This window comes from Caretta caretta, chromosome 3 (assembly GCF_965140235.1).
Source record: "Caretta caretta isolate rCarCar2 chromosome 3, rCarCar1.hap1, whole genome shotgun sequence".
In the NCBI taxonomy this organism is placed as follows: Eukaryota; Metazoa; Chordata; order Testudines; family Cheloniidae; genus Caretta; species Caretta caretta.
This window is the reverse complement of record NC_134208.1, coordinates 85,888,606-85,916,144: the sequence shown is the minus strand read 5'-3', so window position 1 is coordinate 85,916,144 and position 27,539 is coordinate 85,888,606. Positions and strand designations below refer to the sequence as shown.

At 40.4% G+C, this 27,539-nt stretch overlaps 1 protein-coding gene across 2 annotated transcripts in view; it reads left to right on the top strand.

Annotated features, from left to right (window-relative positions):
• The window catches only part of CDK19 (cyclin dependent kinase 19), a 225,451-nt gene that overhangs the window by 15,171 nt on the left and 182,741 nt on the right, over positions 1–27,539 (top strand). The window contains exon 2 of one of the 2 annotated variants that reach the window (XM_048844788.2): positions 16,175–16,236. The exons of the other annotated variant lie outside the window; for it this stretch is intronic. Coding sequence (XP_048700745.2) covers positions 16,175–16,236 — 62 coding nt within the window. The remainder of the gene's footprint in view (positions 1–16,174; positions 16,237–27,539) is intronic. 2 annotated transcript variants of the gene reach the window in all.

Here is a 27,539-nt window from a genome sequence, read left to right as displayed (position 1 = left end):
TGGTGTTCAGTAACACGCAGAAGAGAGAGTTCAAGAAGCAAGTGTGATTGAACTATTAATTAACGAATCTGCATTTAGCTAATCAACACCAATGAGCAGCGTCTCACAACTCTCAGGCCAGTACATAGATGAGAGCTGTAATGAGGTCACATGTTAGCAAGTTCTTAAAGTAAACTAAGAAAATCCATTTGTTTACGTCTGAATATGACATAAAGTGACAACATATGAGAATTAACTAAAGTGATGGTTCGTGAAGGGTAACTTCGAGCACTCAGTAGGTAATCTGCTGCACACCATCCATCCATCTCATCATAGGTCATCCCCTACTATGATGGTCCTCCACCATTTCTTCCATAATGACTTTCTTAGGGTTATTTCCATCTCTGTGCCTCATGTGACTAAAGTACATAAGTTTTGCATTTGATTTCTGACATCAGGGTCTGCTTCTCTCCAGTAATATTTCTAACATGGGCATTTGTCCTCCCCCCACCCCCATCCGGGAGATACGTGTCTTGGCCATCACCACATTTCAAAAGCTCCAATTCTTTTCTTGTCAGCAGCGTTAACTTTCCATGATTCACATCTTTAAATTGCTATGGAAAAAAATAGGATTTTCACCAGCTGCACCTTCATACATTTTGAGATGCCAAGTTTTTTCCACATTTTCTTAAAGGTGGCCATAGCTGAGTGAGCCATCCCTAGTAGTCTTCCAATTTCTTGGGAACAGCTTCCTTGATTGTATGTGTATGATCCCAGATAATTAAATTCATCGACTGCTTCTACAGTTTGTCCATTAATCAGTGAAGCATGTGATCAATGCATGATTGTACTCTCCACACTTTTCGGTGTTGTGACTTGGTGACATGTGCCTCAGCCCTCTCTGAAACCAGCTTGTTGTGGTAATAGTTCTGCTTCTGTCCTTCATTTCATGTAGTCCTGGATTATGTAGAGCATAACTTTGCCTTCATGAGATTTATCAGGGAAATGATATAATAGTTACCACACTCTATTATGTTTCTCTTCTTTGATAACGGCAGAAAAATTCCCTTCATCCAGTCCTCTCGCCAATTTCTAGTTATCCATACGTCCTTACAAAATTTCCATATAAGAACAGTTTTGTGATCTATCCCTCATGCTTTCTCAGGCTTCATTTTCATAATAGCATTTACCACTTTCATTCACAGGATTTAGGGCTTTTGGCTCCGTACTCTCTCATTTGTCATCTTCAGGTATCAAGATTAGTACAGTAATCTCTCCCCCTGCATTTACTATCACCACCCTCAGTGAGGACTCTGCAATCGTGAACTTTTATTACGTTTGATTGTGGTTAAAACCTTTCAGTAAGAAGTCTGACTACTGTGAACATACTTATGTATTACACTCATTATATTTCTCAGGTTCCAAACATTTTTCTCTTGTATATTCGCTGTCATTAAAATCGTCTAAATTTAATTACATAAACTCAGCAAGACTTGCTGATTTAAATTCTTTATTCTCAGTACAAAATATCTTGGCTTTTGTCAATATCTGGCTTTTTGTAAAATGGATTAATAATGTTTTGGCAGCTAAGTGATGTACAGTATACTTTGCATGTAAAAAATTTTAAGCATAAAAGGAGGAGTGGAAACAAGTGACCTTTTTTGTTTTTTCACCTTCTAAACTGAGTTTGTCTTTTTAGGTTAGAGATAATGTCCATGGAATAGTCAAAGGATAATGGTTTCCTGTAAAATAGATATCTGTGAAATAGAGGCACTTGTATTTATGTGGGGAACACTAATCTGTGATCTTATATAACAAATGTACTCCTGTGGTACCAAATGATTGATTCCAACTAATTGTTTTGTCCGTTGAATATTTGTGCAATAGAGTGACTTCCTCATTGTACACTTTTGATCAGACATTCCCATTGGCATAGAGAACAGACTTAGTATCCTTGTGCAAGCCTGTGCAATAGCTTTTAGATAGCACTGTGTCCAGTGCTGCAGGTCAGAAATGGAACTGAATGTCTGTAAAGGTTGGTACTTGACAGAGGTGGTGCCTAGTAGTTAGAGTGTGGTAGGGGAGCCCAGGCCCTCCCACTCCCCTGGACTCTGGCCCAGGGCCCTGAGAGGGTGTCCAAGTTCAGGAAAGGGTTGTAATCAAGGTAATGCAGAACAAACACAGTACCTTTAGTCTGTCTGGGTTCTAGTGGGCCAGTTCCTCTCTTCTCAGAGAAACAACTTCTGTGTCCTTTCTCAGGCGCTCCTGAGGCCAAGTCCTTCTCCCTGCCTTATCATCCCCCTTCTGAGCTGTCTGAGGTCTTTTAAGTCCCATCTCCACCGGGATCATGCTCTGCATAGAACCATAGAATATCATCTACTCCAACCCCCTGCTCAAAGCAGGACCAATCCCCAATTTTTGCCCCAGATCCCAAATGGCCCCCTCAAGGATTGAGCTCACAACCCTGGGTTTAGCAGGCCAAAGCTCAAACCACTGAGCTATCCCTCCCCCCATGAGCAGCTGGGTAGGGAGTCTGGGCCTGGAATTTTTTAACCCTTTATTCCTGGGGGAATTCTACGCAACTGTGCATTGCAGAATTTCACAGAATTCCCTAAAAACAACAAAGAGTTCGGTGGCACCTTAAAGATGAACAGATTTATTTGGGCATAAGCTTTTGTGGGTAAAAAACCACTTCTTCAGATGCATGGAGTGAAAATTACAGATGCATGCATTATTATACTGACACCAATGCATTGGTGATCTTTCTGAAAACACCATCGTAGCCACAATGGATGTAGAAGCTCTTTACAACAATATTCCATGAGGATGGACTACAGTCTGTGAGGAACAGTATCCCTGATGAGGCCACGGCACACCTGGTGGCTGAGCTTTGTTACTTTGTCCTCACCCACAACCATTTCAGATTTGGGGACAATGTATCCCTTCAAGTCAGTGGCACTGCTATGAGTACCCTCCTGGCCCCACAGTATGCTAACATTTTTATGGCTGACTTAGAACAACGGTTCCTCAGCTCTCGTCCCCTAGCGCCCCTCCTCTACTTGCACTGCATTGATGACATCTTCATCATCTGGACCCATGGGAAGGAGGCCCTTGAAGAATTCCACCTGGATTTCAACAATTTCCATCCCACCATCAACCTCAGCCTGGACCAGTCCACACAAGAGATCCACTTCTTGGACACTACAGTGCAAATAAGTGATTGTCACATAAACACCACCCTATACCAGAAACCTACTGACCGCTATACTTACCTACATGCCTCTAGCTTCCATCCAGGACACATCACACAATCCATTGTCTACAGCCAAGCTCTAAGATACAACTGAATTTGCTCCAATCCCTCAGACAGAGACAAACACCTACAAGATCTTTATCAAGCATTCTTAAAACTACAGTACCTACCTGGGGAAGTGAGGAAACAGATTGACAGAGCGAGACGGGTACCCAGAAGTCACCTACTACAGGACAGGCCCAACAAGGAAAATAACAGAACACCACTGGCCATCATGTACAGCCTCCAGCTAAAACCACTCCAGCATATCTTCAACGATCTACAACCTATCCTGGAAAACAATCCCTCACTCTCACAGAATTGGGAGGCAGGCCAATCTTTGCTTACAGACAGCCCCCAAACCTGAAGCAAATACTCACCAGCAACTACACACCACATCAGAGAAACACTAACCCAGGAACCAAACCGTGCAGCAAACCTCGTTGCCTACTCTGTCCCCATATCTACACTAGCGACACCATCAGAGGACCCAACCACACCATCAGGGGCTCATTCACCTGCACGTCTACTAATGTGATATATGCCATCATGTGACAGCAATGCGCCTCTGCCATGTACATTGGCCAAACCAGACAGTCCCTACGTAAAAGAATAAATGGACACAAATCGGACATCAGGAATGGTAACATACAAAAGCCAGTAGGAGAACACTTCAATCTTCCTGAACATTGTATAACGGATTTAAAAGTAGCTATATTTGAACAAAAAAACTTCAGAAACAGACTTCAGAGAGAAACTGCAGAACTAAAATTCATTTGAAAATTTAACACCATTAATTTGGGCTTGAATAGGGACTGGGAGTGGCTGGCTCACTACAAAAGCAGCTTTGCCTCTCCTGGAATTGACACCTCCTCATCAATTATTGGGAGTGGACTACATCCATCCTGATCAAATTGGCCCTGTCAACACTGGTTCTCCACTTGTGAGGTAACTCCCTTCTCTTCAGTATGTAATGTCAGTATATAATGCCTGCATCTGTAATTTTGACTCCATGCATCTGAAGAAGTGTTTTTTTACCCACGAAAGCTTATGCCCAAATAAATCTGTTAGTCTTTAAGGTGCCACCGGATTCCTTGTTGTTTTTGTGGATACAGACTAACATGGTTACCCCTTGATACTTGACAGAATTCCCTGTTTACTCCTCAAAATTTCTGGCCGCTAGTAGGGGCCGCTGGACTCTGCAGAGCCAAGCTCACAGTGAGCGGAGGGCCCACCCTGATTTGATCCTCATTCTTCCATGGACGGAAGAAGGCCTGGGAGACCCAATCAGCTCTGGCAAAGGGTGAAGGGCAGGGCCGCACCACACCATGTACCTTGGTGGGACAGTAAAGAAGTTAGGGGAGTAAAGGTTTTGGGGGTCATGGTGTCATGGCTTGGCTCTGGGGGAAAGGGTTGTGGGTGTCTGGGCTGGGGGGTGCCTGCAGCTGGGCTCTGGGAGTATGGGAATGCAGGTGTCTGGGCTCTGGAGGCCCCACACAGCCCCCTCCAGCACTCTCTAACTGGAACTGGTTGTTGTAGGGGGTTTCTTTAACTCTCTGCTTCTGGGGGAATCTTTTTTGCTGTTGTTTGTATTATTGACATACTTGTTGACAGGTATTTTGAAATAAATTACCAAAATAATTGAAACTGGTGTGATTATATTGTGTTGTTTTGACAAATAAAATATGCAGAATTTTGCAGAATTTTAAAATATTGTTTGCAGAATTCTTAATTTTTTGGCCCAGAATTCCCCCAGGAGTAACCCTTTAACTCCCAGTGTGGGGTTTATACATCCCAACACGATGCCAGACAAATTACAGAAGGTGGGCCCTCAGACTATTAAGGGTGCTTTATTGTATTAAAGGTCTATTTAATAAACCAAAAGATCTTCTAGCAGTTGAATGTAACTTGTGCTATCAACATATAAATTCTGTGGAAAAAATCTTAGCATCTTAATGTGAGAGTTTATACATATTATGCTTCTGAACTACTAAAGAGTATGAAAGTGTACCACACCCTTGTGTAAGGAAAAGGTCAAAGGGATTCTCCAGTGAGGCTTTTCCTACTGGCTTGCCTCTATGAGCAGCTACATAAGAATCTCCTTCAGAGCTTGGCTTTGTCAGAGAGCATGAGCAGCACACCTGACAAGGGGCCTTTTGCATTCAGTTGGGAAGGAACAAAATTTGTCCCTACAACCTGTGACCGTACCACAAAAGGTTACTGCCGGGTTCTTATGGCTTTCCCTGTTACTATACAAAACACATGACTTACATTTTTCACAGAATTTGGCCAGTGTAATTTAATATTAACTATTGCACAAATGTTTAGTCAGCAACTTTTTATATTCCATCTTCTTCAAATTTATCTACCCATACTATAAAATGTAGAATGGCTATTGACTATAAACAAAAAATAAAATCATATAAATATTCTATGGCATGTACAACATTTTGTATGAAGTACATCAGATTTTAAGATTGAGAATTTAGTTGGTGACTTTGTTAGATTAAAATAAATAAAATATATCTAAGAAATTTGATGCCAGGTTGCTGTACGTAGGAAACTCATGGTAAGGCTTTCAGGGAGGAAAGGACAGTTGATAAGCTATTGGTAAACTTGTTCTTTGCAGAAATGAGACCTTTTGTTACTTTATATGGAAAAGGTAAAGCTTTTAATGTTTGGTGCAGTTCATGAAAGATTGTTAACGCTTTATAATCTGAAATTAAACCTGTCATAGCTAAGAGTGAGGAAATGAATTGTCTTTTCAGGAACGTTATGCTTAAAAACATAATTCTTTTAAGGGTATTTAATACCTTACTGCAGTGGTTCCCAAACTTGTTCGGCCGCTTTTGCAGGGAAAGCCCCTGGTGGGCTGGACTGGTTTGTTTACCTGCCGCGTCCGCAGGCTCGGCCGATCACGGCTCCCAGTGGCCGCGGTTCGCTGCTCCAGGCCAATGGGAGCTGCTGGAAGTGGCGCGGGCTGAGGGACGTACTGGCCGCCGCTTCCAGCAACTCCCATTGGCCTGCAGCAGCGAACCACGGCTACTGGGAGCCGCGATCGGCCAAACCTGCGGACGCGGCAGGTAAACAAACTGGCCTGTCCCATCAGGGGCTTTCCCTGCACAAGCAGCAGAACAAGTTTGGGAACCACTGCCTTACTGGTTTATCACATGTTCCAGGAAATCTACTTATAATCTTGATATTGGCATTAAAATACATGGTAACCACCTGAGTTGTGAAAACCTGACATACAATTTAATAAACATTGAGACAAAGGGTCTTCCATTCTATTTTAATATGACTCAAATAAGTATTGCAAATAGGAGGGATGTCACTTGTTACCTGAGAGCAAGTAGAAGAATAACAAAATTATTTTTATAGGAAAATAAAATCTAAATGTGTGGTTTTAGTTTGTTACTCATGCTGACTCAACTGTTCTAACATGTTGTGTATTTGTAATTTACAAGACTGTCTGACACCTTAATAATGATTTAAATTCTTAATCTTTTTATATATTAAAAAAATCAAATCTGGAACATGCATTAGCAATGATGGCTGATCTTCCAAATTGCAGTGAGTGAAACTGGATCTGACGAAGCATCTATCTTCCATTCCAATCTCTGCCTAAGGGTGTTTTTCAGATAGGACAAACATGTAGTCTGTCTGACTCTACTATGCAGATTGCCGGGTCTTGCCGCCTCCTCATCAGTGAAATTGCAATCTGAAGTCAGCAGTTTCTATACTTAAAATCTAGTTTGCCTACAAACTGTCTATACATATACGCTTTATTAAAGTTAGTTGAAGACTGTAGAAGGTAAGTCAGCTGAGCTGGAGAGGACTGGGATGGGAATATCAGTAGCCCCACAGCATGCTTCCTGTAGACCTCTGGCATCTCTAACAGGCTTGGAGGACGCTCCTCTGTTTCATGTGTGCCATTAGGGGCACATTAAAAGATTGCTGTAGAGTTTCATGGGTTCTTTCTTCCCATGAGCTTTAGTGCCAAAGTCCTTTTTCCCCCTTACTCTGTTACAAATTGAATGAAAATGGGGGTGTTAAGATCTTCATAATGGTTTAGGGAAGAATCTGCATTAAGAATATTCCACACACTTGTAGTCCTTGTTAAGCAGAAGAATAAGCAGTACAGGCTCCCTAATAAGATCAGTGTAGACCTAATATTTGGTGTTCCCAGACAATTATCTTCCACCCTTTCTGTAGTAATAGGGGGGTATTAGACTGGAAAAGATAGTATGCAGACTAAGCTAGTCATAGCTGAACTTGGTGTTAACACAGTAATGTTATTTCCAGGGGCTCTATTTACAGAATTGCGAAAGAGCTGGCAGCTAAAGATATTGGTATTGTTATTCCTAAATAATTTGGTAAACTAGTCTTTATTGTTTAATTAAGAAAATTATTACACAGGATTCCATGAAACTGGTGGCAAATTCGGTGAGCTTCTCTGACAGTCTAAAGAGCCTTACTGCTCTGGACTTGATGTATAATTCACAGATAAATAGAAGCACATTACTCCTTTTTTAGGTAGTGGAGTCCTTAATGATAGTCTGCTTTTAACGTCATTGGAGTATAAATCTGTTTTCTCACCACTTAATGCCTAATATATATGATGTAGCAATAATATTTCCCTCTCCCTCCCCCCCCCTTATCTTTGGATAATTCTTTCTCTTGTGCTGTTTGCTTCTCTGGAAAGGAAGGCTTTTAGAATCTGCAATCTATTTTGAGTGATTGCACATGTCAATTCCACTTCAGGTGTGTGTGCTCTTAGTGCACTAGAGTTGGAGACTTTTTCCTTAGTGGTAACTGTTGGGGTGGTGCATTCACCCTCTGCCATTTTGTGCTGCTTCATGATGGTGTAAAGAGCAGAGCTGCTCCACTCCCTCCTCAGTTCCTTTTTACTACCCAGGATCAATAGTGGGAGTTGATCAACTTGCTACTATGAGTTTCTCTCACTCCAGGGGATTAATTTCACTTCTGTAAATAGTTAGTAGTACTTGTTAGAGTAGCTTTTTTTTGTTATTTCTGTTACAACTTGGAGCATCAGATTCCTGCTATACAAGGGGGACTGTTGACCACTACTGGAGTATGCCTTGGTCTCCAGGCTTTTAAGCCTTGTGCTGGCTGCAAAAAGTCTGTTGATGTGTGATCTTCATTCCAGGTACATAAAGTGCCTTGGACAGGGTCACTTCCAAGACCATCGCCAGATCTGCAGGGACCACAAGTCCCAGAGAAAAAGGATAGAGAAGTGACACTATATTACCTCCTCAGGGAGGTCACCCTGCATCTACCTTTTGAAACTTCCTGCTTGGTCTGGGCATCAAGGAATTCTGCCTCGGATGATTGCTTCTATGGATATTATGGAAAGTTGAAAGGATTAGCTTGTGGTGTCTGGGGTTTCTTTGTCTGTCCAGGATGACTACAGGGCCTACTAAGAGTAACTAAAGAGAGTAGCTTCTGAACCACTTCAACCTGAATATCAAGTAAGGCAGAGTCCCCACAGGCTGGTAGGCATACTACATAAATATGGTAGGATCTTTGTGAGTGACTCTGCCTATAAATTAAGTCATTCTAGAGTGCACAAAATCTTTGTGGTAAATGCCATCTTCTCTGTCTCCAACAGCGAAGAGGATTGAGAGAATCTAACATGTCCCTTCTCAGGGCTATGAATGTTTTTACACCTGCCAGGTTCCTTAGCTGTCTCAGTAGTGAATGAAAGAGCAGATCAGGAACAGCCTTCTTCTATCCCAGAAGATAAAGACAGAAAGAGATTCTGCCTTTTTGGTAGAAAGATTTATTTCACAGCTGGTCTACAATATTGTATCTTTCTAAGCAGCAGGTCTTACTGGTCAGATATGAATTCTCCCTTTCAGGCAATGTATTGAAGTGCTCAGACAAGTTGCTGAAGGAGGCCAGACAGGAGTTGCAGGCCATCTTAGAATAGGGCAAACTGATGGCTGGGACCTCTCTGGGCTGCCTTAGATGGTGCAGATTTGGCAGCCAGAGCCAAGGCATCTGTAGTAACTGAAGCCATGAATATCTGTGCATAATCATTGGGTCTCCTGCAGGACGTCCGGTCTAGCAGACTATCCAGCAACTTCACCTATGAATGTCCTACCCTCTTCTCACAGAAGACTGATCAGAAACTCCATAGTGTGAAGTATTCAAGGGTCACACTGAAACATTGGGAATTTACACTCCTTTCCCTAAAGGAAAGCAATTCCTTGCACAGTGTCTCTAGAGATACTATCTCTTCCCACCAAGGCAGCCTTGACAACTCCAAGAAAAGCAAGGGGTGGACCACCAAAGGAAGAGACTTCCACCTCCTCTGTTTTCTTCCATGGTAGGTTCTTTGAGACAGTCTGGAAATCCAAGCAGCCTGTTTGACTGTCTTACTGAGGACAGAGTATCAAATCATTACGTCCCAGTTTCTCCCTCCCCTGTTGTTCCAACAGGTTATCTTACTTCCTATTTGCTTGGGCCCATATCATGACAGATGGATTGGGTGCTAAGTACTGTGTAACAGGGATTTATTTCCACCCCCCTTCCCCATCCCTTTTCAGGACCACTCTCAAGAGGTTGTCCTCCTCCAGGAGGTCCAGTCTCACCTTCATTTGGGAGCTATTGAAGAGATTCCGTTCTTCACATGACTTCCTGATCCCAAAGGCAAAAGGAGGGCTCAGATCCATTGTAGACCTCTAAAATATGAACAAATATATAAAAAACAAGGGTTTGTATGGGCACCCTAGCCTCTATCATCCCTTTCCTGGATCCTGGTGACTTAAAGGATGCATATTTCCATGCGGCTATCCATCAAAGCCACAGGAGATTACTAAGATTTCTGGTCAACGCAACCCGTTATCAGTTTGCGGTCGTGCCCTTTGGCCTGTTTGCTGCCCTGCAAGTTTTTACAAAAAGGCATGGCAGTAGTGGCTGCATCCTTAAGAAAATCAGAGTGCAAGTATTTCCTTACCTGAATGACTGGCTGGTATGAGGTAGATACAAACTCCAAGTAGAACTCAGTTTATGCAGGATCCAGTCCCTCTTATTGATCAACAAGGACAAGTCAGTCTTTTCCCCAGTTCAGAGAACAAAATTTATATGGGTGATCCTGGATTCTACAGTAACCAAAGTGTTCCTACGTCAAGCCAAATTCCCGAGAATGTGTAACATTTCCGCAGATCTCAAAGCCCATGCAATCACAGTAGTAAGAAACTGCCTCAGACTACTGGGGTATGGTCTCCTGCACATATGTGGTTTGTCACACTGGACTTTGTCTCAGCAAGTTGCAGAGTTGGTTAAAGACTGTTGGTTAAGTATTTCCTGGCTTGTCACCACTGGCCGTGCTGATTTGAATTCCTGCATGAGTACTAGTCTCATAGAGTAGTAGGACTGGAAGGGATCTCGAGAGGTCATCTAGTCCAGTCACCTGCACTCATGGCATGAGTATTATCTAGGCCAGTGGCTCTCAACCTTTCTAGACTACTGTGTCCCTTTCAGGAGTCTGGTTTGTCTTGTGTACCTCCAAGTTTCAAGTTATTTAAAAACTACTTGCTTACAAAATCAGACACAAAAATACAAAAGTGTTACAGCACACTATTGCTGAAAAATTGTGTACTTTCTCATTTTTACCATATAATTATAAAATAAATCAGTTGGAATATAAATATTGTACTTACATTTCAGTGTATAGAGCAGTATAAACAAGTCATATGAAATTTTTAGTTTGTACTGACTTTGCTAGTGTCTTTTATATAGCCTGTTGTAAAACTTGGCAAATATCTAGATGAGGTGATGTACCCCTTGGAAGACCTCGGTGCACCCCCTGGTTGAGAACCACTGATCTAGACCATCCCTGACAGGTGTTTGTCTAACCTGCTCTTAAAAATCTCCAATGATGGAGATTCCACAACCTCCCTAGGCAATTTATTCCAGTGTTTAACCACCCTCACAGTTAGGAAGTTTTTCCTAATGTCCAACCTAAACCACCCTTGCTGCATTTTAAACCCATTGCTTCTTGTCCTATCCTTCAGGGTTAAGGAGAACAATTTTCCCCCTTCCTCCTTGTAACAGCCTTTTCTGAACTTGAAAACTGTTATCATGTCACCTCTCAGTCTTCTCTTCTCCAGACTAAACAAACCCAATTTTTTCAATCTTCCCTCATAGGTCATGTTTTTTTAGACCTTTAATCATTTTTGTTTCTCTTCTCTGGAGTTTCTCCAGTTTGTCCACATCTTTCCTGAAATGTGGTGTCCAGAAGTGGACACAATACTCCCATTGAGACCTAATCAGTGCGGAATAGAGTGGTAGAATTACTTCTCGTGTCTTGCTTACAAGGACTCCTGCTAATGCAGCCTAGAATTATGTTTGCTTTTTTTGCAACAGTGTTACACTGTTGACTCATATTTAACTTGTGACCCAGTATGACTCCCAGATCCCTTTTTGCAGTATTCCTTCCTAGGCAGTCATTTCCCATTTTGTATGTATGCAGCTGATTGTTCCTTCGTAAGTGGAATACTTTACATGTTTCTGTATTGAATTTCATTCAATTTACTTCAGAATGTTTCTCCAGTTCTTCCAGATCAGTTTGAATTTTAATCCTATCCTCCAAAGCACTTGCAAACCCTCCCAGTTTGGTATCGTCCACAAACTTTATAAGTGTACTCTTTATGCCATTGTCTATATCATTGATGAAGATATTGAACAGATCTGGACTCAGAACTGATCCCTGCAGGACCCCACTTGATATGCCCCTCCAGCTTGACTGTGAACCACTGATAACTATTCTCTGGGAATGGTTTTCCAACCAGTTACCCGCCCACCTTATAGTAGCTCCATCTAGGTTGTATTTCCCTAGTTTATTTATGAGATGGTCATGTAAGACCATATCAAAAGCCTTACTAAAGTGGAGATATACCACATCTACCGCTTCCTTCCTATGCACAAGGCTTGTTAACCTGTCAAAGAAAGCTATCAGGTTTGTCTCCTTGGACTAGTGGATGCATCCGGCCAATGAGAGTATGGGAGAGAGTTCACTTTGGCTCTCTCTTACCCATACTGGCTCTAGTTATGGATGTTTCTTCTGTAGGTTGGGGAGCTCACCTACAAACCTACCAACTCAGTTTGTGGTCTCATGAAGATTTGGCTGTCCACATAAATGTGTGGACGTGCGGGCTGTTCATTTGGCCTGTTGGGCTTTTCTCCCATCATGGTGGAGAGGCTACATGTTCTCATGGACACTGTGGCAATATTCTAAATGAATATGTAGGGAGGGACTGTATCAGACCGTCTGTATCAAGAGACAATACATCTTTGGGAGTTTGGTATTGCCAATGCAATAAATCTCAAAGCCTCCCACCTTCCCTGTGTTCATAGTAGCTTGGAGGATCGCCTGAGCAGATAATTCAACAGAGATTATGAATGGCTTCTTAGTTCAGATAACATGAGATTCATTTTTCAAACCTGGGGGCGGGGGGTTACTCACTTAGACCTGTTTGCTATTTGCCGCATGAAAAAGTGCCAAGTTTCTTGTTCCAGAGCAGCTCAGAATCCGGGATTTCTGATTGATGCTTTTGTACTTTCTACAAAAGATGAACTGATGTATGCTTATCCTCCCATTCGACCCCTTCCCATGGGTGTGTTCAGGCTCAATTTAGGTCATGCTTGCATAATCTTTATACTATCAGCTTGGCCTTACCAGCATTGGTTCTTACTCTCTACTAGCCTCTCTACTAGGGCTCTTTTGACACTACCTCCAGAACGCAAGCTAGGCTCCCAGGACCATGGGTACTTGCTGTATCCCACCCAGTTGCTCTCCATCTGATGGCCTGGACGCTCTATGGTTAGCAGCTCAAGAGTGAAGTGTTCAGAGAATGTGCAGAACATTCTGCTGAATAGCAGGAAAACAACTACTAGATACATTTACCCGTTGAAATAGAAATGATTCTCCTTTATGGTCAAAACAGAATGATGATTTTCACCACTCCTGGCCTCTCCAATATATTTTGAACTGTTTGTTCCACCTGAAACAACAAGACCTGTTGATTTAGTTCTGTCAGAGTTCACCTGACAGCTGTCTCCAGCCATCAATCGCAGGCTGCTTAGTATTTTTGAATGTTATATCAGTCAGATTCTTAAAGCATTTGGACAGGGGTTCTCTCCATGTGATGGATTCCATTCCTCCTTGGCACTTAGATCTGGTGCAACAAGTTTTGATGGTTCTGTCCTTTGAACTGATGGCTGCAGGCTCTTTACTGCAACTTTCTCTGAAAGAAGTATTTTTGGTAGGTATGGCCTCCAGAAGAAGGGTGGTGGAGTATGAGAGTTGGTAGCTGACCCTCCTTACGCATTTTTTAAAATATAGACAAGGTATGTGTACCTCCACATCTGAAATTCCTGACTATAGTAGTATTGGAATTCTAGCCCAATCAAGCCATATACTTAATGACTTTCTTTCCTAAGTCCCAGTCTCATCAGGATGAGGAGAGGCTCCATACCTTCGGGCGATGACTTTTTACTTGGACAGGACTAGATAGTCTTTTAAATAGTCACCCCAGCTGTTTGTCTCAGTTATGGGCAGGATGAAAGGTCTTTCAGTCTTAAAGCAGAGGACCGCATCCTGGATTTTGTCCTGCATATGCCTGTGCTATGATGTTGCCAATGTACCCTCTCCAAGCAGGGTGGTAGCACACTCCACGAGATCTCAAGCAACTTTTTTTGGCTCAAGTAGCTATAGCCGACATTTGTAGAGCTGCAATTAATAGTCATCAGTACATACTTTTACTACACATTACACTATATCTCAGCATTCTGGAGATGATGCCAAGTTTGGATGAGTAGTTCTTCAGTCCTTGTTCAGGTAGACTGTGAAACGGACCTCTGGTTTAAACTGCTTGTGAGTCACCTGAAGTGGAATGGATATGTGCAATCAGTTGAATGAAAAAATGCTTACTAACCCTGTTCTGGTACTGTTTTTTGAGATGTATTATACATGTCCGTTCCATGACCCACCTTCCTATCTGTCAGAGTCTGTTCGGTAAGAAGGAACTGAGAGGGAGTTTGAGGTGGCACCCCACTTTATACCATCATGCAGCAGCAGCATGAGGAAGTAAAGGGTACATGCTCCACCCTGATAGGTACTGCTAAGGGGGAAAAAAATCTGACTCTGCACTTGGCATGCACATACCTGAAATGGAATGGGCATGCTTAACACATTTTGAAAGACAACAGTTACAGAACAGGGTAGTAACTGTTTTATTTTTTTTACCAGTCAGTCATGTAAGATTGTGAAGAAACAAGTCTCTGTACAGTTCTAGTAAAGGCTGAAAGAACTTATCTGAACCTGGAATTAAAGTAGCTGAATTTTTAGCACTTCAGAATTATTTAACATGGGGACATTTGCTTTTACATTATAAGCAGACTGTCAAACTTAGTATCCATAGCCTTAGAAGAAACTCACCTGCACATATTATAGTTCCTAGTCACTAGTGGTACTGTGGAGTCAGCTTAATTTTAGCAGTGGTGACAGTTCTTTAGCTTGGTGATATCGCTATGAACCTTCATCAAGAGGGTTGGTAGTAGCAGAGGCAGTCTCTGGGTGGAAAGGAGAGTGAATCGCCAAAGAAGAGATTTTCTGTTGTGTCCTACAATAGGGTTAGAAAAACTGCAGCTAATAAACTCTTTCTAATTAGCAAGTAGAAACCCCAAAAACTTGCTGGGATTGCTGATTGTATAGTAGTCTGAGGCCTTTACAATCAATTAGGATTTATCTCTGATTCTCCTAGTTTAGAAGTTACTGGAGAGAAGGAAGAGAACTAGGTTAACCTACTACTAAGGGTTCTGGAATAGAAAAGGCCAGGTTCATGAATGTCTCCTGCATTGCCTGCAAGGTTCTTTTTGCATAAATACCAGTGAAAGACCTTCTCTCAGAAAATGCTTGTCTCCATCCTGGATCAGGTTATGGTCTGGCTCATGGGTAGGCTTTATTAGATCCCGAATATTCACCATGAACACACGGATTCACTGTTGTCTTGGTTAAATCACTTAACCTCTTTTGTTTCTCCATATGTAAAAAGTGGATAAATACCTGTCTATCATGGGTGCTCTGAGACATGCTTAGCTTTTGCAATACACTTTCAGGTCTTATGGCAGGTTCTCTAGAAATGCAAAGTAGAAGAACATATAAATATGGCACTTTAAAGCATGAATTTTGCAGCAGTGGGTAGTGAATCTGATTTATTCCTTAAGCTGTAAACATCCTTCTGAGTTCATAGACCCTGGTGGACAGAGAGACAAATAAAGAGAAAGGCAGCTATGTTCGTAGTGTCTATTCTAAAAACACAGCTGAATATATTTACCAAATGGAGGGCAAAATCAGGCTATAGTTATATTTCTAATAGTATCTTGTAATAAAAGTTTGTTTCTAATTTCTTTCTAGTTTGCTGTCCTGTAAGTTTCCTGTATCTTATTATTTTAGTGTAACATTTATTAAACTAGACTACTTTTAAAAAAAAATTTGATCTATCCGGTCATTTGTCATGTGGTTTAGATTGGCTCCTCTGATTAAATAAATATACAATTTTTAAAAATTATTGTCTGTTTGCAGTGTATGTAGAAATACTACTTCTAATACAATAATTAGAATTGAGAACTTTTCCCTTTTCTAATTTTTTTAAAAACAAAATGTAGAGTCAGATTACATTTTGGATGCTGAATCCTAGTAATTGCTTTGTTTACAGACTTGTCAATGTACTATATTTACATAAATAAATGCCCAAAACAAAGTAATAATAAACTAAGCATAGCATTTAGGAATTTGGCATTGTTGTGTTTTGAGAAGTGTAACCTTTAAATCTACATAAACTTCTCTGCCTTTTACTTCTGCTGTGTTCGTAGATTCCAGAAGGGCTTCGTGTATGGACTTCCTGCCTTGGAGGTAGCAGAATATTCAGCAGAAGGTAAAGAGGAGTGCTGCCTTCTGGTGTCATTGTATGTTTGCTGGGGTGCCTGGCATTGTGTGGTGATCTATTAGAAAGAAGGAACCATATAACAAAAAGTTCAGTGATGTTGAAAAATGTAAATTGGACATTGACATTCTGCTAATCCAGACTTTTGCATAATAATTTTGCATAATTTGCATAAATTAAGTTCCAGGTGGGATGATGAAGCACTGCAAATGCTCCTTCCCTGAAAACTGAAGCGGTTAGAACTTATTTTCAAGATTAAAAGTATAGAAACAAAGAGCTAAGTATAATACTTCTTCAAGGATGTCCGTTGTGCTTACTGTGAGATATTTCCTGCTTGCCTGAACTCCTGTTGACTGCCACTTGTTCCAGGATTGGGCTGAATACTTCGGATGTGACCTATCATCTTTCTCACCGATGTTGAATGTGGACTTCTTGATATCTCGAGGGCTTTGACATTTCCTTTCCATCTGCATTTCAGTCATGTTCCATACCCCTGGCTCTATTTTCAAGGCTTCTTACAGACTGAAATACCTTAGTACATTTCTGGCCAGAGCTTGAGTCCTCTTGCGTGACTTTCTTTTCTGGTGAGGCTGCCATCACCTCATTTGGGTCTTGGCTGTCATTGTCAAGGAAAGATGGAAGTAGCTGATCCAAAGCTGTAATTACTGTACATGAAAGGCACAGATTATTCACTTTCTATATTAAAAGAAAAATGATCTTTGTCTCAGTAGATATAGCTCTGAGTGGTAAGTGATTAAATGGGTGTTTGTACCCTTGGGAAGAATAATTCTAGGCTGCAGTCCTTTAAAGCAGAGCTTTGTTTAAAAATTGGTCATTAGGATCTCCTGATGAGAGATCCATCTTAATGTTCTGAAGGTCCCAGAAAGCAAAACATAGTGTTTAATTTCTCTAATTTGCAAGCCACTATGGTCTCCAAATTGTTATAAATTCTATTGTCCTCTGCCTTTGTTTTGTCTTCAATTTTATATTGAAAGTAAATGTTGCACACTTTTTTCCAGATCATCAATGTATAAAGTGAATAAGATCTCTCCTAAAATGGATACCACTCTTGTCATCTGAGTGATGTTCTGGTTGTGTCAGATTTGCTTCAGTATTTTCTTAAACCATGGAAAATAAGTTTCTGGCATGTCTTCCACTTTTCTTTTTCTAATTTTTAGATTTTTAAAGGCTAATATACTTCAAAGGCATGTGTTGAAGCAAATAGTTTAATAAAATCTTAAGTATGTTCTGCATAGGTAGTATATTCCATTAGTGACAAATCCCACCATCACCTCCACAGGTGTGCCAGCTCATGTTCGTAGTGGAACTGGAATGGTGCCAGTGTGGGGGAGTTCAAGGGCAGAATGCTGTGAGGCAATGCATGGGTACTCCCTGTATGCTATGGAGCCTAGGGCTCTTCACAGCAGGGCTCTTTCTACATCACCCTACAGGGGAAGATTGGGAGCCAGGTCAGAACATGTGACTTCATGGATCCATCAGCCTTTCTTCTTCGTACACTTACTTCTGAAACACTGACCCCACACTAGGAACTGTTAGGTAATTCTGTTGATGCTGTTCTGCCACTCTTCACATGGGGAGAATTCTTCCCTTCCCCAGCCTTCAAATAACGAGTTAACATACAAGCCAGCTAGTCTGCCTGTGTTTTGACATCAAAATTTGCTCCTAAATTTTTGTCCAGTCTTGTTTAAAATGTCTCAAGTGAGGTTGGAGTCTTCTGCCACTTCACTGAAGTGGTTATTTAACAGTCTGAGATCAGATTTTCAAAGCGTTGGCTTTGATAGATTACATTTTCTTCCTGTTTTATCTCATTCAGGTTACACCTCGCTACCTTAGGTAATTCTCTATATTTGTTGTTTACATTTTCATATGTTAATAGATGGTTAGAATTGATTCTCTTTAATCATTTAACGAAATTGTAAACTTTTCACCACTCCATTCCATCACATCCAGTACGAAAATATTGTTTAACTACCCCCCACCCCCAAATAAAACAACTTTCACTCCTACTAGTAGTAATGAGGTCTTGTGGTCATAGTTTTTTTTCAAGTATCTTGTCATTTTTCTTCTGAATTCTTTCCTTACGTTTATAAAAATTTTCTTTTCTCCATTTGCTTTCCTTTTTCTCTACTTTTCTGAATTTGTTGCACTTAGCTTCATTTTGAGATGTTTCAAATTTTCTTCTGCACCTGATATTTTATACTTTGCATATGAATAGTATTTTTAATCTATGGACTCATGCATTTAACATCTCTTGAAGTGTTATGATTGCTTAGGCATGCATTGCCTGCTTGTCTTCCTGCTTAAATTTTTATCTGGAAACAATTGTGAAGTTTGAAGAACTAGGGTTAGGTATGTCAGTACTATGGATTGGATTGTGGTAAGAAGGTAGAGTGCAACTTTATCAAAGCCACTACCTAAGTAGCTGAACTTCTGCTTTCTTTACTTACAATTCCCAACATAACAAATAAGGAATTTCTGAGATAAGTGAACAAAGGAAAGACTTGCCTTCTTCAGGCATTCCATTTGGAGACAAGAATAGGAAATTGGGTATCATTCAGTTGGCACTGTGACTGTGAAAATATTTGGCACTGGGAGATAACAACCATCAGTAGTTGTAGAGACAGTTGGGGAAAACCTTATTTTACAATGTCTGCAATACTGGGGGGTTGTGTGACCTAATGTTGGCAATAGACCACTGGTGGGTACATAGTTATGAGTCTATATCCAGGGACTTGCCTAGACAGGTGTTTCCCCTGTGATCACTGTCTTCATGATATTTCATTTAAGGGGGCTGCATGTGGTCTCTGCCAAAAGCTAAGAACCCGCTGGTTGTCATGGTTGTTTTGGGATGTATGTATGGAAAATATTTTATGTTCCAAAGCTGCTAGAAGTGAAATTTCAGTTGACGCAAGCTTTTCTCAGAGCCAACTCAATCAAGAATGAGAACAATTGATATTGTTGGACCCAGCCTTGCTAAGTGTTTATAAGTTAGACGAGGTGCAGGCTTGGGCCTTTACAAAGCACAACAGAGCCCCAGAAAAAAAGACCTTGACTAGGTGGACCATTGGGGCAAACTAAAGTTAATGAAACATCTTGGTCATTGAAGAGAGAAAAAAAGGTCTGGAACTGTATAAAAGGAGAAAAAAGGGCATACGGTAGTATCCATTACAGTGGTGACACTCTGACAGTGTGAGTGTCTCATGAAAACTGCATTCCAGCTGTCTACTGGAAAAGCACTATACAGATTGACAGTTGGGTGAAAGATAGCTTATTAGTTAGGAAAGGAACCTTGTTAATAAGTATAGGCTCTGGATGGTGTTTTATTTTTTTTCTTTTATCTGTCACCATATGTTTCCAATCCTTATACTTGCTTTTGATTGAATCTTTATCTTAAGCCTTATCAAATAAACTTCTGTTTGGTTTTGCTACATATGTGACTAAATGCTGTGTGCTATGGAGAGTGCTGAACGGAGGTGAAGCTAGTGAACTGAGGGCACTGCTTCCACAGAGGCAGTGAATCCTTGTGCATTGTAGGTGTCCAGAAGTTGAGGGACTGGGCACTTGAGTGTAATTAAGAGGGGTGTACAGATTGGTAGGAGGGACCTGGGCCTAAAGCAGAACTTGGGAGGCTAATTATCTCCATAGATTTAGCCACAGGTTGTCTGCTCTGCCCCATGGATTCACTTAGGGAGCCTGAGGGCTGAGGTGTGAACATTGCTAGCCTGTGGAGCCCAGAATGAGATGTTTGTATTGCCAGCCGCTGATAGCCTTGGGCGAGTGGGCACAGACAACTTCTTGCTGTAAGTTGGCAGTAGTGATTCACCCTGTACCCCTGGGTAATCGTGAAAGTGTAAGCGTGGATAAGAGCTAACTAGCTGATGCACTTCTTGGGTAAGACTTAATTCAGTTTTGGGAAAATACAGAGAGACTGAATATATGCCTTTTTTGCCTTTTGATACTCAAGTTTGAAATCTAGGAGTCTTGTTGGATCAAGGGCTGCTTTTGTCTGTCCAAACAGTAGCTGAAAACGAGAACTTTTATCTTTCATTGGAAAGATTGCATCCTGCTTCCCAATCAGACGCACATCTCCCCACCATTATTTGTGCTTATTATTTCCATATGGGGCTATGACTATGTGCTCTTCCTTGGGATATACTTGAGAGCTACTTTGAAACTTTAGCTAGTGTCCAATGTGGCTACTTGTTTAGCAGTGTTTCACTCACGAAGCATATTATACTTGTGCTCCAAAGATTGCGCTGGGTTTCCAGTTCATTTCTGGATGCAGTCCAGAGTCTCGGTTTTGATCTATTAAAAAAAAAATAAAAAGGGGTTTATAATTTATGTTCTAAATATCTTGGTGATCACATTTCTGCTTATGCTTTGCATCTGTAGTTGAGAGTAGCTTGTGATGTCGAGGCAAACAATTGGTAGATGTAAAAGTCACGGTACTGGTAATATAGTATTCTCATTGAAGGACCCTGGTCTCTAGCGTCCCATCTATCCTGGTCTAACGTACAAAACCATTATTTCAGCTTTGTGGTTTTTGTTTAGAAGTGAGTTGGAGATCTTTTAAATTATAATGATGGGCTTACAATTTTTTTTTATTGTACACACAGATAGAGTGGTGATAGATGCACAGCATAACCTTTAGTTATGCCATGCAGTCACTTCCGTATTCTCTAGCTCAGATGTTCTCAAACTAGGGGTCACTGTGGAATGTATTCTGGTGGTGGTGGTGGGGAAGAAGTTGCTCTGCCTTCAGAACTGGGCAGACAGAGAGCGTTATCTGCTGGCCAGGTGCCCAGCTCTGAAGGCAGCACCACTGCCAGCAGCAGCAGAGAAATAAGTGTGGCATGGTATGGCATTGTCACCCATACTTCTCTGCTGCTGCCTTCAGGTGGTGCTGCCTTCAGAGCTGGGAGCCTGGCCAGCAGCCTCTGATCTCTGCTCTGCCTTCAGAGCTGGGCGATTATATTACTTGTGTGGCTGGGGAGGGGGCATAAACTATTACAGACACAAAGAAAGGGTGTTTGATCAAATAAGTTTGAGAGCCATGTTCTAGCTAGTGAACAGTGACTGTTAGAACTTGCACTGGGAGAACAATCCTCTAGAGCAGTCCCTTGATGTAGATATTTAATCGTGATCTTGTTATACAGGCCAAACTGTATTTAATGATATCCAAATTAAGCATACTTGAATTCAAACTGAGACCATTATGATATATCTGAAACATATTCTGAATAGTATAGATAAAGTAGTATCAGAGATTACAACAATGGACTAATTGTCAAGTCTTCCTGAGTTCTGTTACAGACACCATGGTCTTGGGCAGGTCTCTTCTAGGTCTCTGTCAACTTATCTGTAATATGCTTTCTAATTCTTCGAGTATTGTGAGGCTTAGTACTAAAATCCTCTGAAATGTGTTAAGGATTTTAAGCCTTAAGTTCTTCTGAGATGAACATTTTGAAAATAGACTTATTTTTGGACTTTTGTGAGGAAAATGCAAAGTGAAAATGGCAACAGGAAGCAAACATAAAGTTGCGTTTTGTTTTTCTGCAAGGAGTACTTTATTTGGAAATAAACCAGTTTTTCCTTCCACTGTACAAATTAAGAAATATTAACCTTGAAGACTTACAGAACTAGGTTTTGCCTAGTGATGGAGAGAAACTGTTCAAGCTGAGAGATCACCTCATACACTACACGTGGTGTGGCATTTTACAATAGAAAGAGCCTCCTATCTATCACGTGCTAGGATTGGAAGCTTTTGCATCTGGATGTTCTCCATGATAGTTTGCAAAGTCTGGAGCCAGGAAACTTTCAAGCCAGGATACAAGTCTCATATAGTTCAGCTTGTTATAATGCTTTTATTTTTCATAAAATAACAAGGTTGATAACACTTCTGGAACCAGAATAGTCCCTTAATAATACCCATAGTCTTGAATATGATAAATTTTAAAACTTCATAAATGTAAATATCTAGTAGCTGCAACAGCAGACACTTTAAAACAATGCTTTGTTTTTGGAAGATCATTGGATAGTATTACTTGTGCTGTAACCAGCTAAGGGAGAAACTTGTCTGTTAGTAAAAACAACTCTTATCTGATTTGTTGTTAATGGTCAAAGGTCTGTATATGAATAAGTTACCGTCTTTTGGATTGCCCCAAAACTGCAGAACTACAGAATAAGGGCCTCTTGCATGACTCTTCAGATCTGTGGAGTGCATTACAAAGACAATTCTTGCACCTCTCTTTCAATGAAAACTGTACTTGTATTCTTCCTCTTATATAGATCTCACAACACTATTGTGGATATTTATACTGTGCTATTCCTACAGGGATACCAATATACTTGTCTCTTAAGCTTATTACATAGTTCACTAGAACTTTCTTGTGTGTATACTGTAGCATCACATGTTCAAATTTTTTTTTTTTAAAAGTTGCTTAAAAGTTTAGGTCACTAAAGATCAGGCAGTGAGTTTACATACTCTTTTCTTTTATCGAACCTCAACATTTAAAAGCGTGGAAATGGCTACCTAAGGACATAAGAATGTTTGCATGGGCCAATATAAGATTTCTTATCAAGTATTCAGAACTATGTATTTCATCACAGTGCAACAGCCTTAACTGACTCATGCAATGTTGGGGTTTTTAAATGGCTTTTATCTGAAAGGATACTGGTACATGGGAAATACACCTCTACCCCTATATAATGCGACCCGATATAACAAGAATTCGGATATAACGCAGTAAAGCGGTGCTCCGGGGCAGCGGGGCTGCACTCTTAGTTAGATATGACACGGTAAGATTTTTTTGGCTCCCGAGGACAGTGTTATGTCGGGGTAGAGGTGTAGTAGGAGCTAAAATATATTTATCAGTTGACAGTAGTTTTTTGGTGAAGTACTCAAAACAGCTGTTTCTTGATAATGTGTATAAAATAGGAGAAGTGTAAAACTAATCTGTGATAAAACTTTGAATATGGATTTGCATTTCAGGCTGAAGAATTTAGCATTAATGTGTACATATGTAATTTTTCTTAAGAAAAGTTGTTTATATTTTGAAATGACTGAAAATAGTATTTTGTGTGAGTTAAGATTGCGGTGATGTATATGAGAGGGTTCGGTCACAGATCCCCTTGGGACTGTCACCTGATGTGCTGAAACTACCTCTGAGCTCGTTTTCCCTGTCAGCTTGGGACTCCAGAACCCTGTCTTGTTGAGCCAGACATGCAAGCCTGCTGCAACACAGACTCGGGGTCTGAACCATGTCCCCAAAGCTGCAGGCTTTAACTGAAAACCACTCAGCAGGTACTCCTGTCTCCAGCACCCAGACACCCAGCTCCCAATGGGATCCAAACCCCAAATAAATCCGTTTTACTCTGTATAAAGCTTATATAGGGTAAACTCATAAATTGTCCGCCCTCTATAACACTGATAGAGAGATGTGCATGGCTGTTTGCTCGCCCAGGTATTAATCACTTACTCTGGGTTCAATAATAAACAAAAGTGATTTTATTAAGAATAAAAAGTAGGATTTAAGTGGTTCCAAGTAATAACAGACAGAACAAAGTAAGTCACCAAGCAAAACAAAACAAATCACACAAGTCTATGCCTAATACATTTAAGAAACTGAATACAGGTAAAATCTCACCCTCAGAGATGTTCCAATAAGCTTCTTTCACAGACTAGACTCCTTCCTAGTCTGGGCCCAATCCTTTCCCCCGGTACTGTTCTTGTTAGTTTCAGCTCAGGTGGTAATTAGGGGATTTCTCATGACTGCAGCTCCCTTTGTCCAATTGTCCTAGTTAATGGGAGCCATCAAGATTCTAAGCCACCATTAATGGCCCACACTTTGCATAACTACAATAGGACCTCAGAATTATATTTCATATTTCTGATTTCAAATACAAGAATGATACATTCATACAAATAGGATGAACACACTCAGATTATACACTTTGTAATGATACCTCACAAGAGACCTTTTGCATAAAGCATATTCCAGTTACATCGTATTTCCACTTGTTAACATATTTCCATAAACATATGGAGTGCAGTGTCACAGTATACATTTCTTAATATTTGATAAGAATGTCTGCTATATGGGCAGAGTAAGGTTTATTATGTCCTTAATTAGCTATTTCCTTTCTTCTTAGTTACTGGGTTTTGTAAACAAGTTTTTGAGTTTTGGAATTTAAATTTTAAGAACTTTTTTTCTATTGTGTACGTAGATGGGGAGGAGGCATGGTAACAGTCTTCAAGCACATAAAAGGTTGTTATAAAGAGGAGGGTAATAAATTGTTCTCCTTAACCACAGAGAGATTTAGGTTAGACTAGAGGTTCTCAAACTGTGGGTTGGGACCCCATTTTAATGGGGTGGCCAGGGATGGTGTTAAACTTGTGGGGCCCGGGGCTGAAGCTGAAGCCCCCAGGATGGCGGCACTTGGGTTACAAGCCCTCTGCCTCGGGCTGAAGCCCTGGGGATTTGACTTTGTCCCCCCCACCCGGGGCAGTATGGCTCCGGCTTTGGTCCCCCGACCCAGGGCAGCAGTGTTTGGGTGGGCTCAGGTTTCGGTCCCCCATCCTGGAATAGTGTAGTAATTTTTGTTGTCAGAAGAGGGTTGGGGTACAATGAATTTTGGGAACCCCTGGGTTAGACATTAGGAAGAACTTCCTAACTTTAGTCAGGGTAGTTAAACACTGGAACAAATTACCTTGGAGGTTTTTAAGAACAGGTTAGACAAACACCTATCAGGGATGGTCTAGAGATAATACTTAGTCCTGCCTCAATGCAGGGGACTGGATTAGATGATCTGTTGAGGTTCCTTCCAGTCCTACATTTCTAGGAATCTATGAAGATAGTTTTTAAAATTTTTAGGGCTGTCGATTTAATCACAGTTTACTCACGCAATTAACTCAGAAAAATTAATTGTGATTAAAAAAATTAATCGTGATATAATTGCAGTTTTAATCACACTGTTAAACAATAGAACACAAATTGAAATTTATTAAATATTTTGGATGTTTTTCTACATTTTCAAATATATTGATTTCATTTACAACAAATAATACAAAGTGTACAGTGCTCACTTTATATTATTTTTATTACAAATATTTGCACTGTAAAAATTATAAAAGAAATAGTATTTTTCAGTTCACCTCATACAAGTATTGTAGTGCAATCTCTTTATCATGGAAGTGCAACTTACAAATGTAGGGTTTTTGTGTTACATAACTTTACTCAAAAACAAAACAATATAAAACTTTAGAGCCTACAAGTCCACTCAGTCTTACTTCTTGTTCAGCCAATCACTGAGACAAACAAATTGTTTACAATTATGGGTGATAATGCTTGCCCACTTCTCATTTACAATGTCACCTGAAAGTGAGAACAGCGTTCAAATGGCCCTTTTATAGCCGGCACTGTAAGGTATTTACATGCCAGATATGCTAAACATTTGTATGCCCCTTCATGCTTTGGCCCCCATTCTGGAGGATATGCTTCCATGCTGATGATGCTTGTTAAGAAAATAATGCGTTAATTAAATTTGTGACTGAACTCCTTGGGGAAGAATTGTATGTCTCCTGCTCTGTTATTCCTGCATTTTGCCATGTATTTCATGTTATAGCAGTCTCGGATGATGACCCAGCATGTTTTCGTTTTAAAAACACTCACAGCAGATTTGACAGAACGCAAAGAAGGTACCAATGTGAGATTTCTCAAGATAGCTACAGCACTCTACCCAAAGTTTAAGAATCTGAAGTGCCTTCCAAAAGCTGATCGGGACAGGGTGTGGATCAAGCTTTCAGAAGTCTTAAAAGAGCAACACTCCGATGCAGAAACTACAGAATCCGAACCCCCAGAAAAGAAAATCAACCTTCTGCTGGTGGGATCTGACTCAGATAATGAAAATGAACTTGCATTGGTCTGCATTGCTTTGGATTGTTATTGAGCAGAACCCGTCATCAGCATGGATGCATGTCCACTGGAATGGTGGTTGAAGCATGAAGGGACATATGAATCTTTATCACATCTGGCATGTAAATATCTTGTGATGCCAGCTACAACAGTGCCATGCAAACACCTGTTCTCACTTTCAGGTGATGTAAACAAGAAGCCGTCAGCATTATCTCCAGCAAATGTAAACAAACTTGTTTGTCTGAGCGATTGGCTGAACAAAAAGTAAGACTGAGTGGACTTGTAGGCTCTAAAGTTTTAAATTGTTTTATTTTTGAATGCAGTTTTTTTTGTACATAACTCTACATTTGTAAGTTCAACTTTCATAATAAAGAGATTGCACTACAGTACTTGTATTTAGTGAATTGAAAATTTTTTACAGGGCAAGTATTTATAATAAAAATAAATATAAAGTGATCACTGTACACTTGGTATTCTGTGTTGTAATTGAAATTAATATATTTGAAAATGTGGAAAAGATCAAAAATATTTATATAAATATTATTATATTATTGTTTAACAGCGCGATTAATCACAATTAATTTTTTTAATCACACGATTAATTGCGATTATTTTTTTAAATCTCTTGACAGTCCTAACATTTTCAATAGCTGGATGGGCTACCAGATTATTAAAACAGAAAAGTGAGCATTTCAGGACAAGCTAATAATGAATCCTGTGGACAGACCTTTGTCTCTTGCCTAACAAGGTACACCTAACAAGGTAGCTAAGTAATACAGCCTACCTTCACTCTTAAATGCTGGTAAAAGTTGCTTAAAAATCATGGCAAATGTAAGTTTCTGATCACTGATCAAGGCTAAAGCTCTGGTCTTTGATACAGACAGTGCCTCTCAAGCTTCATGTGTCTGGGCTTCAGTTACCCTATCTGAAAAAGGCGTTAATGCTTTGCATTTCACATAGAGTTCATCTGTAGTTATCAAGGTAGCTCAGAAAGATGGGTAAGCATTTATTATTAACCTTGTTTTACATTTGGCTTGACTAAGTACTGATATCCAAAGCAATTTGACAGGTTTCGGAGTAGCAGCCGTGTTAGTCTGTATTTGCAAAAAGAATGGGAGGACTTGTGGCACCTTAGAGACTAACAAATTTATTTGAGCATAAGCTTTTGTGAGCTACAGCTCACTTCATCGGATGCATCTTGTGCTCAAATAAATTTGTTAGTCTCTAAGGTGCCACAAGTCCTATTCTTTTTCCAAAGCAATTTGTATGCAATAAAGTACAAATCTACCACCGCTAAAGTAAGGAATCCCTTCTTGCTCTGTCAATGTAACTTCTGACAATCTACTTAAATTCAGTTCC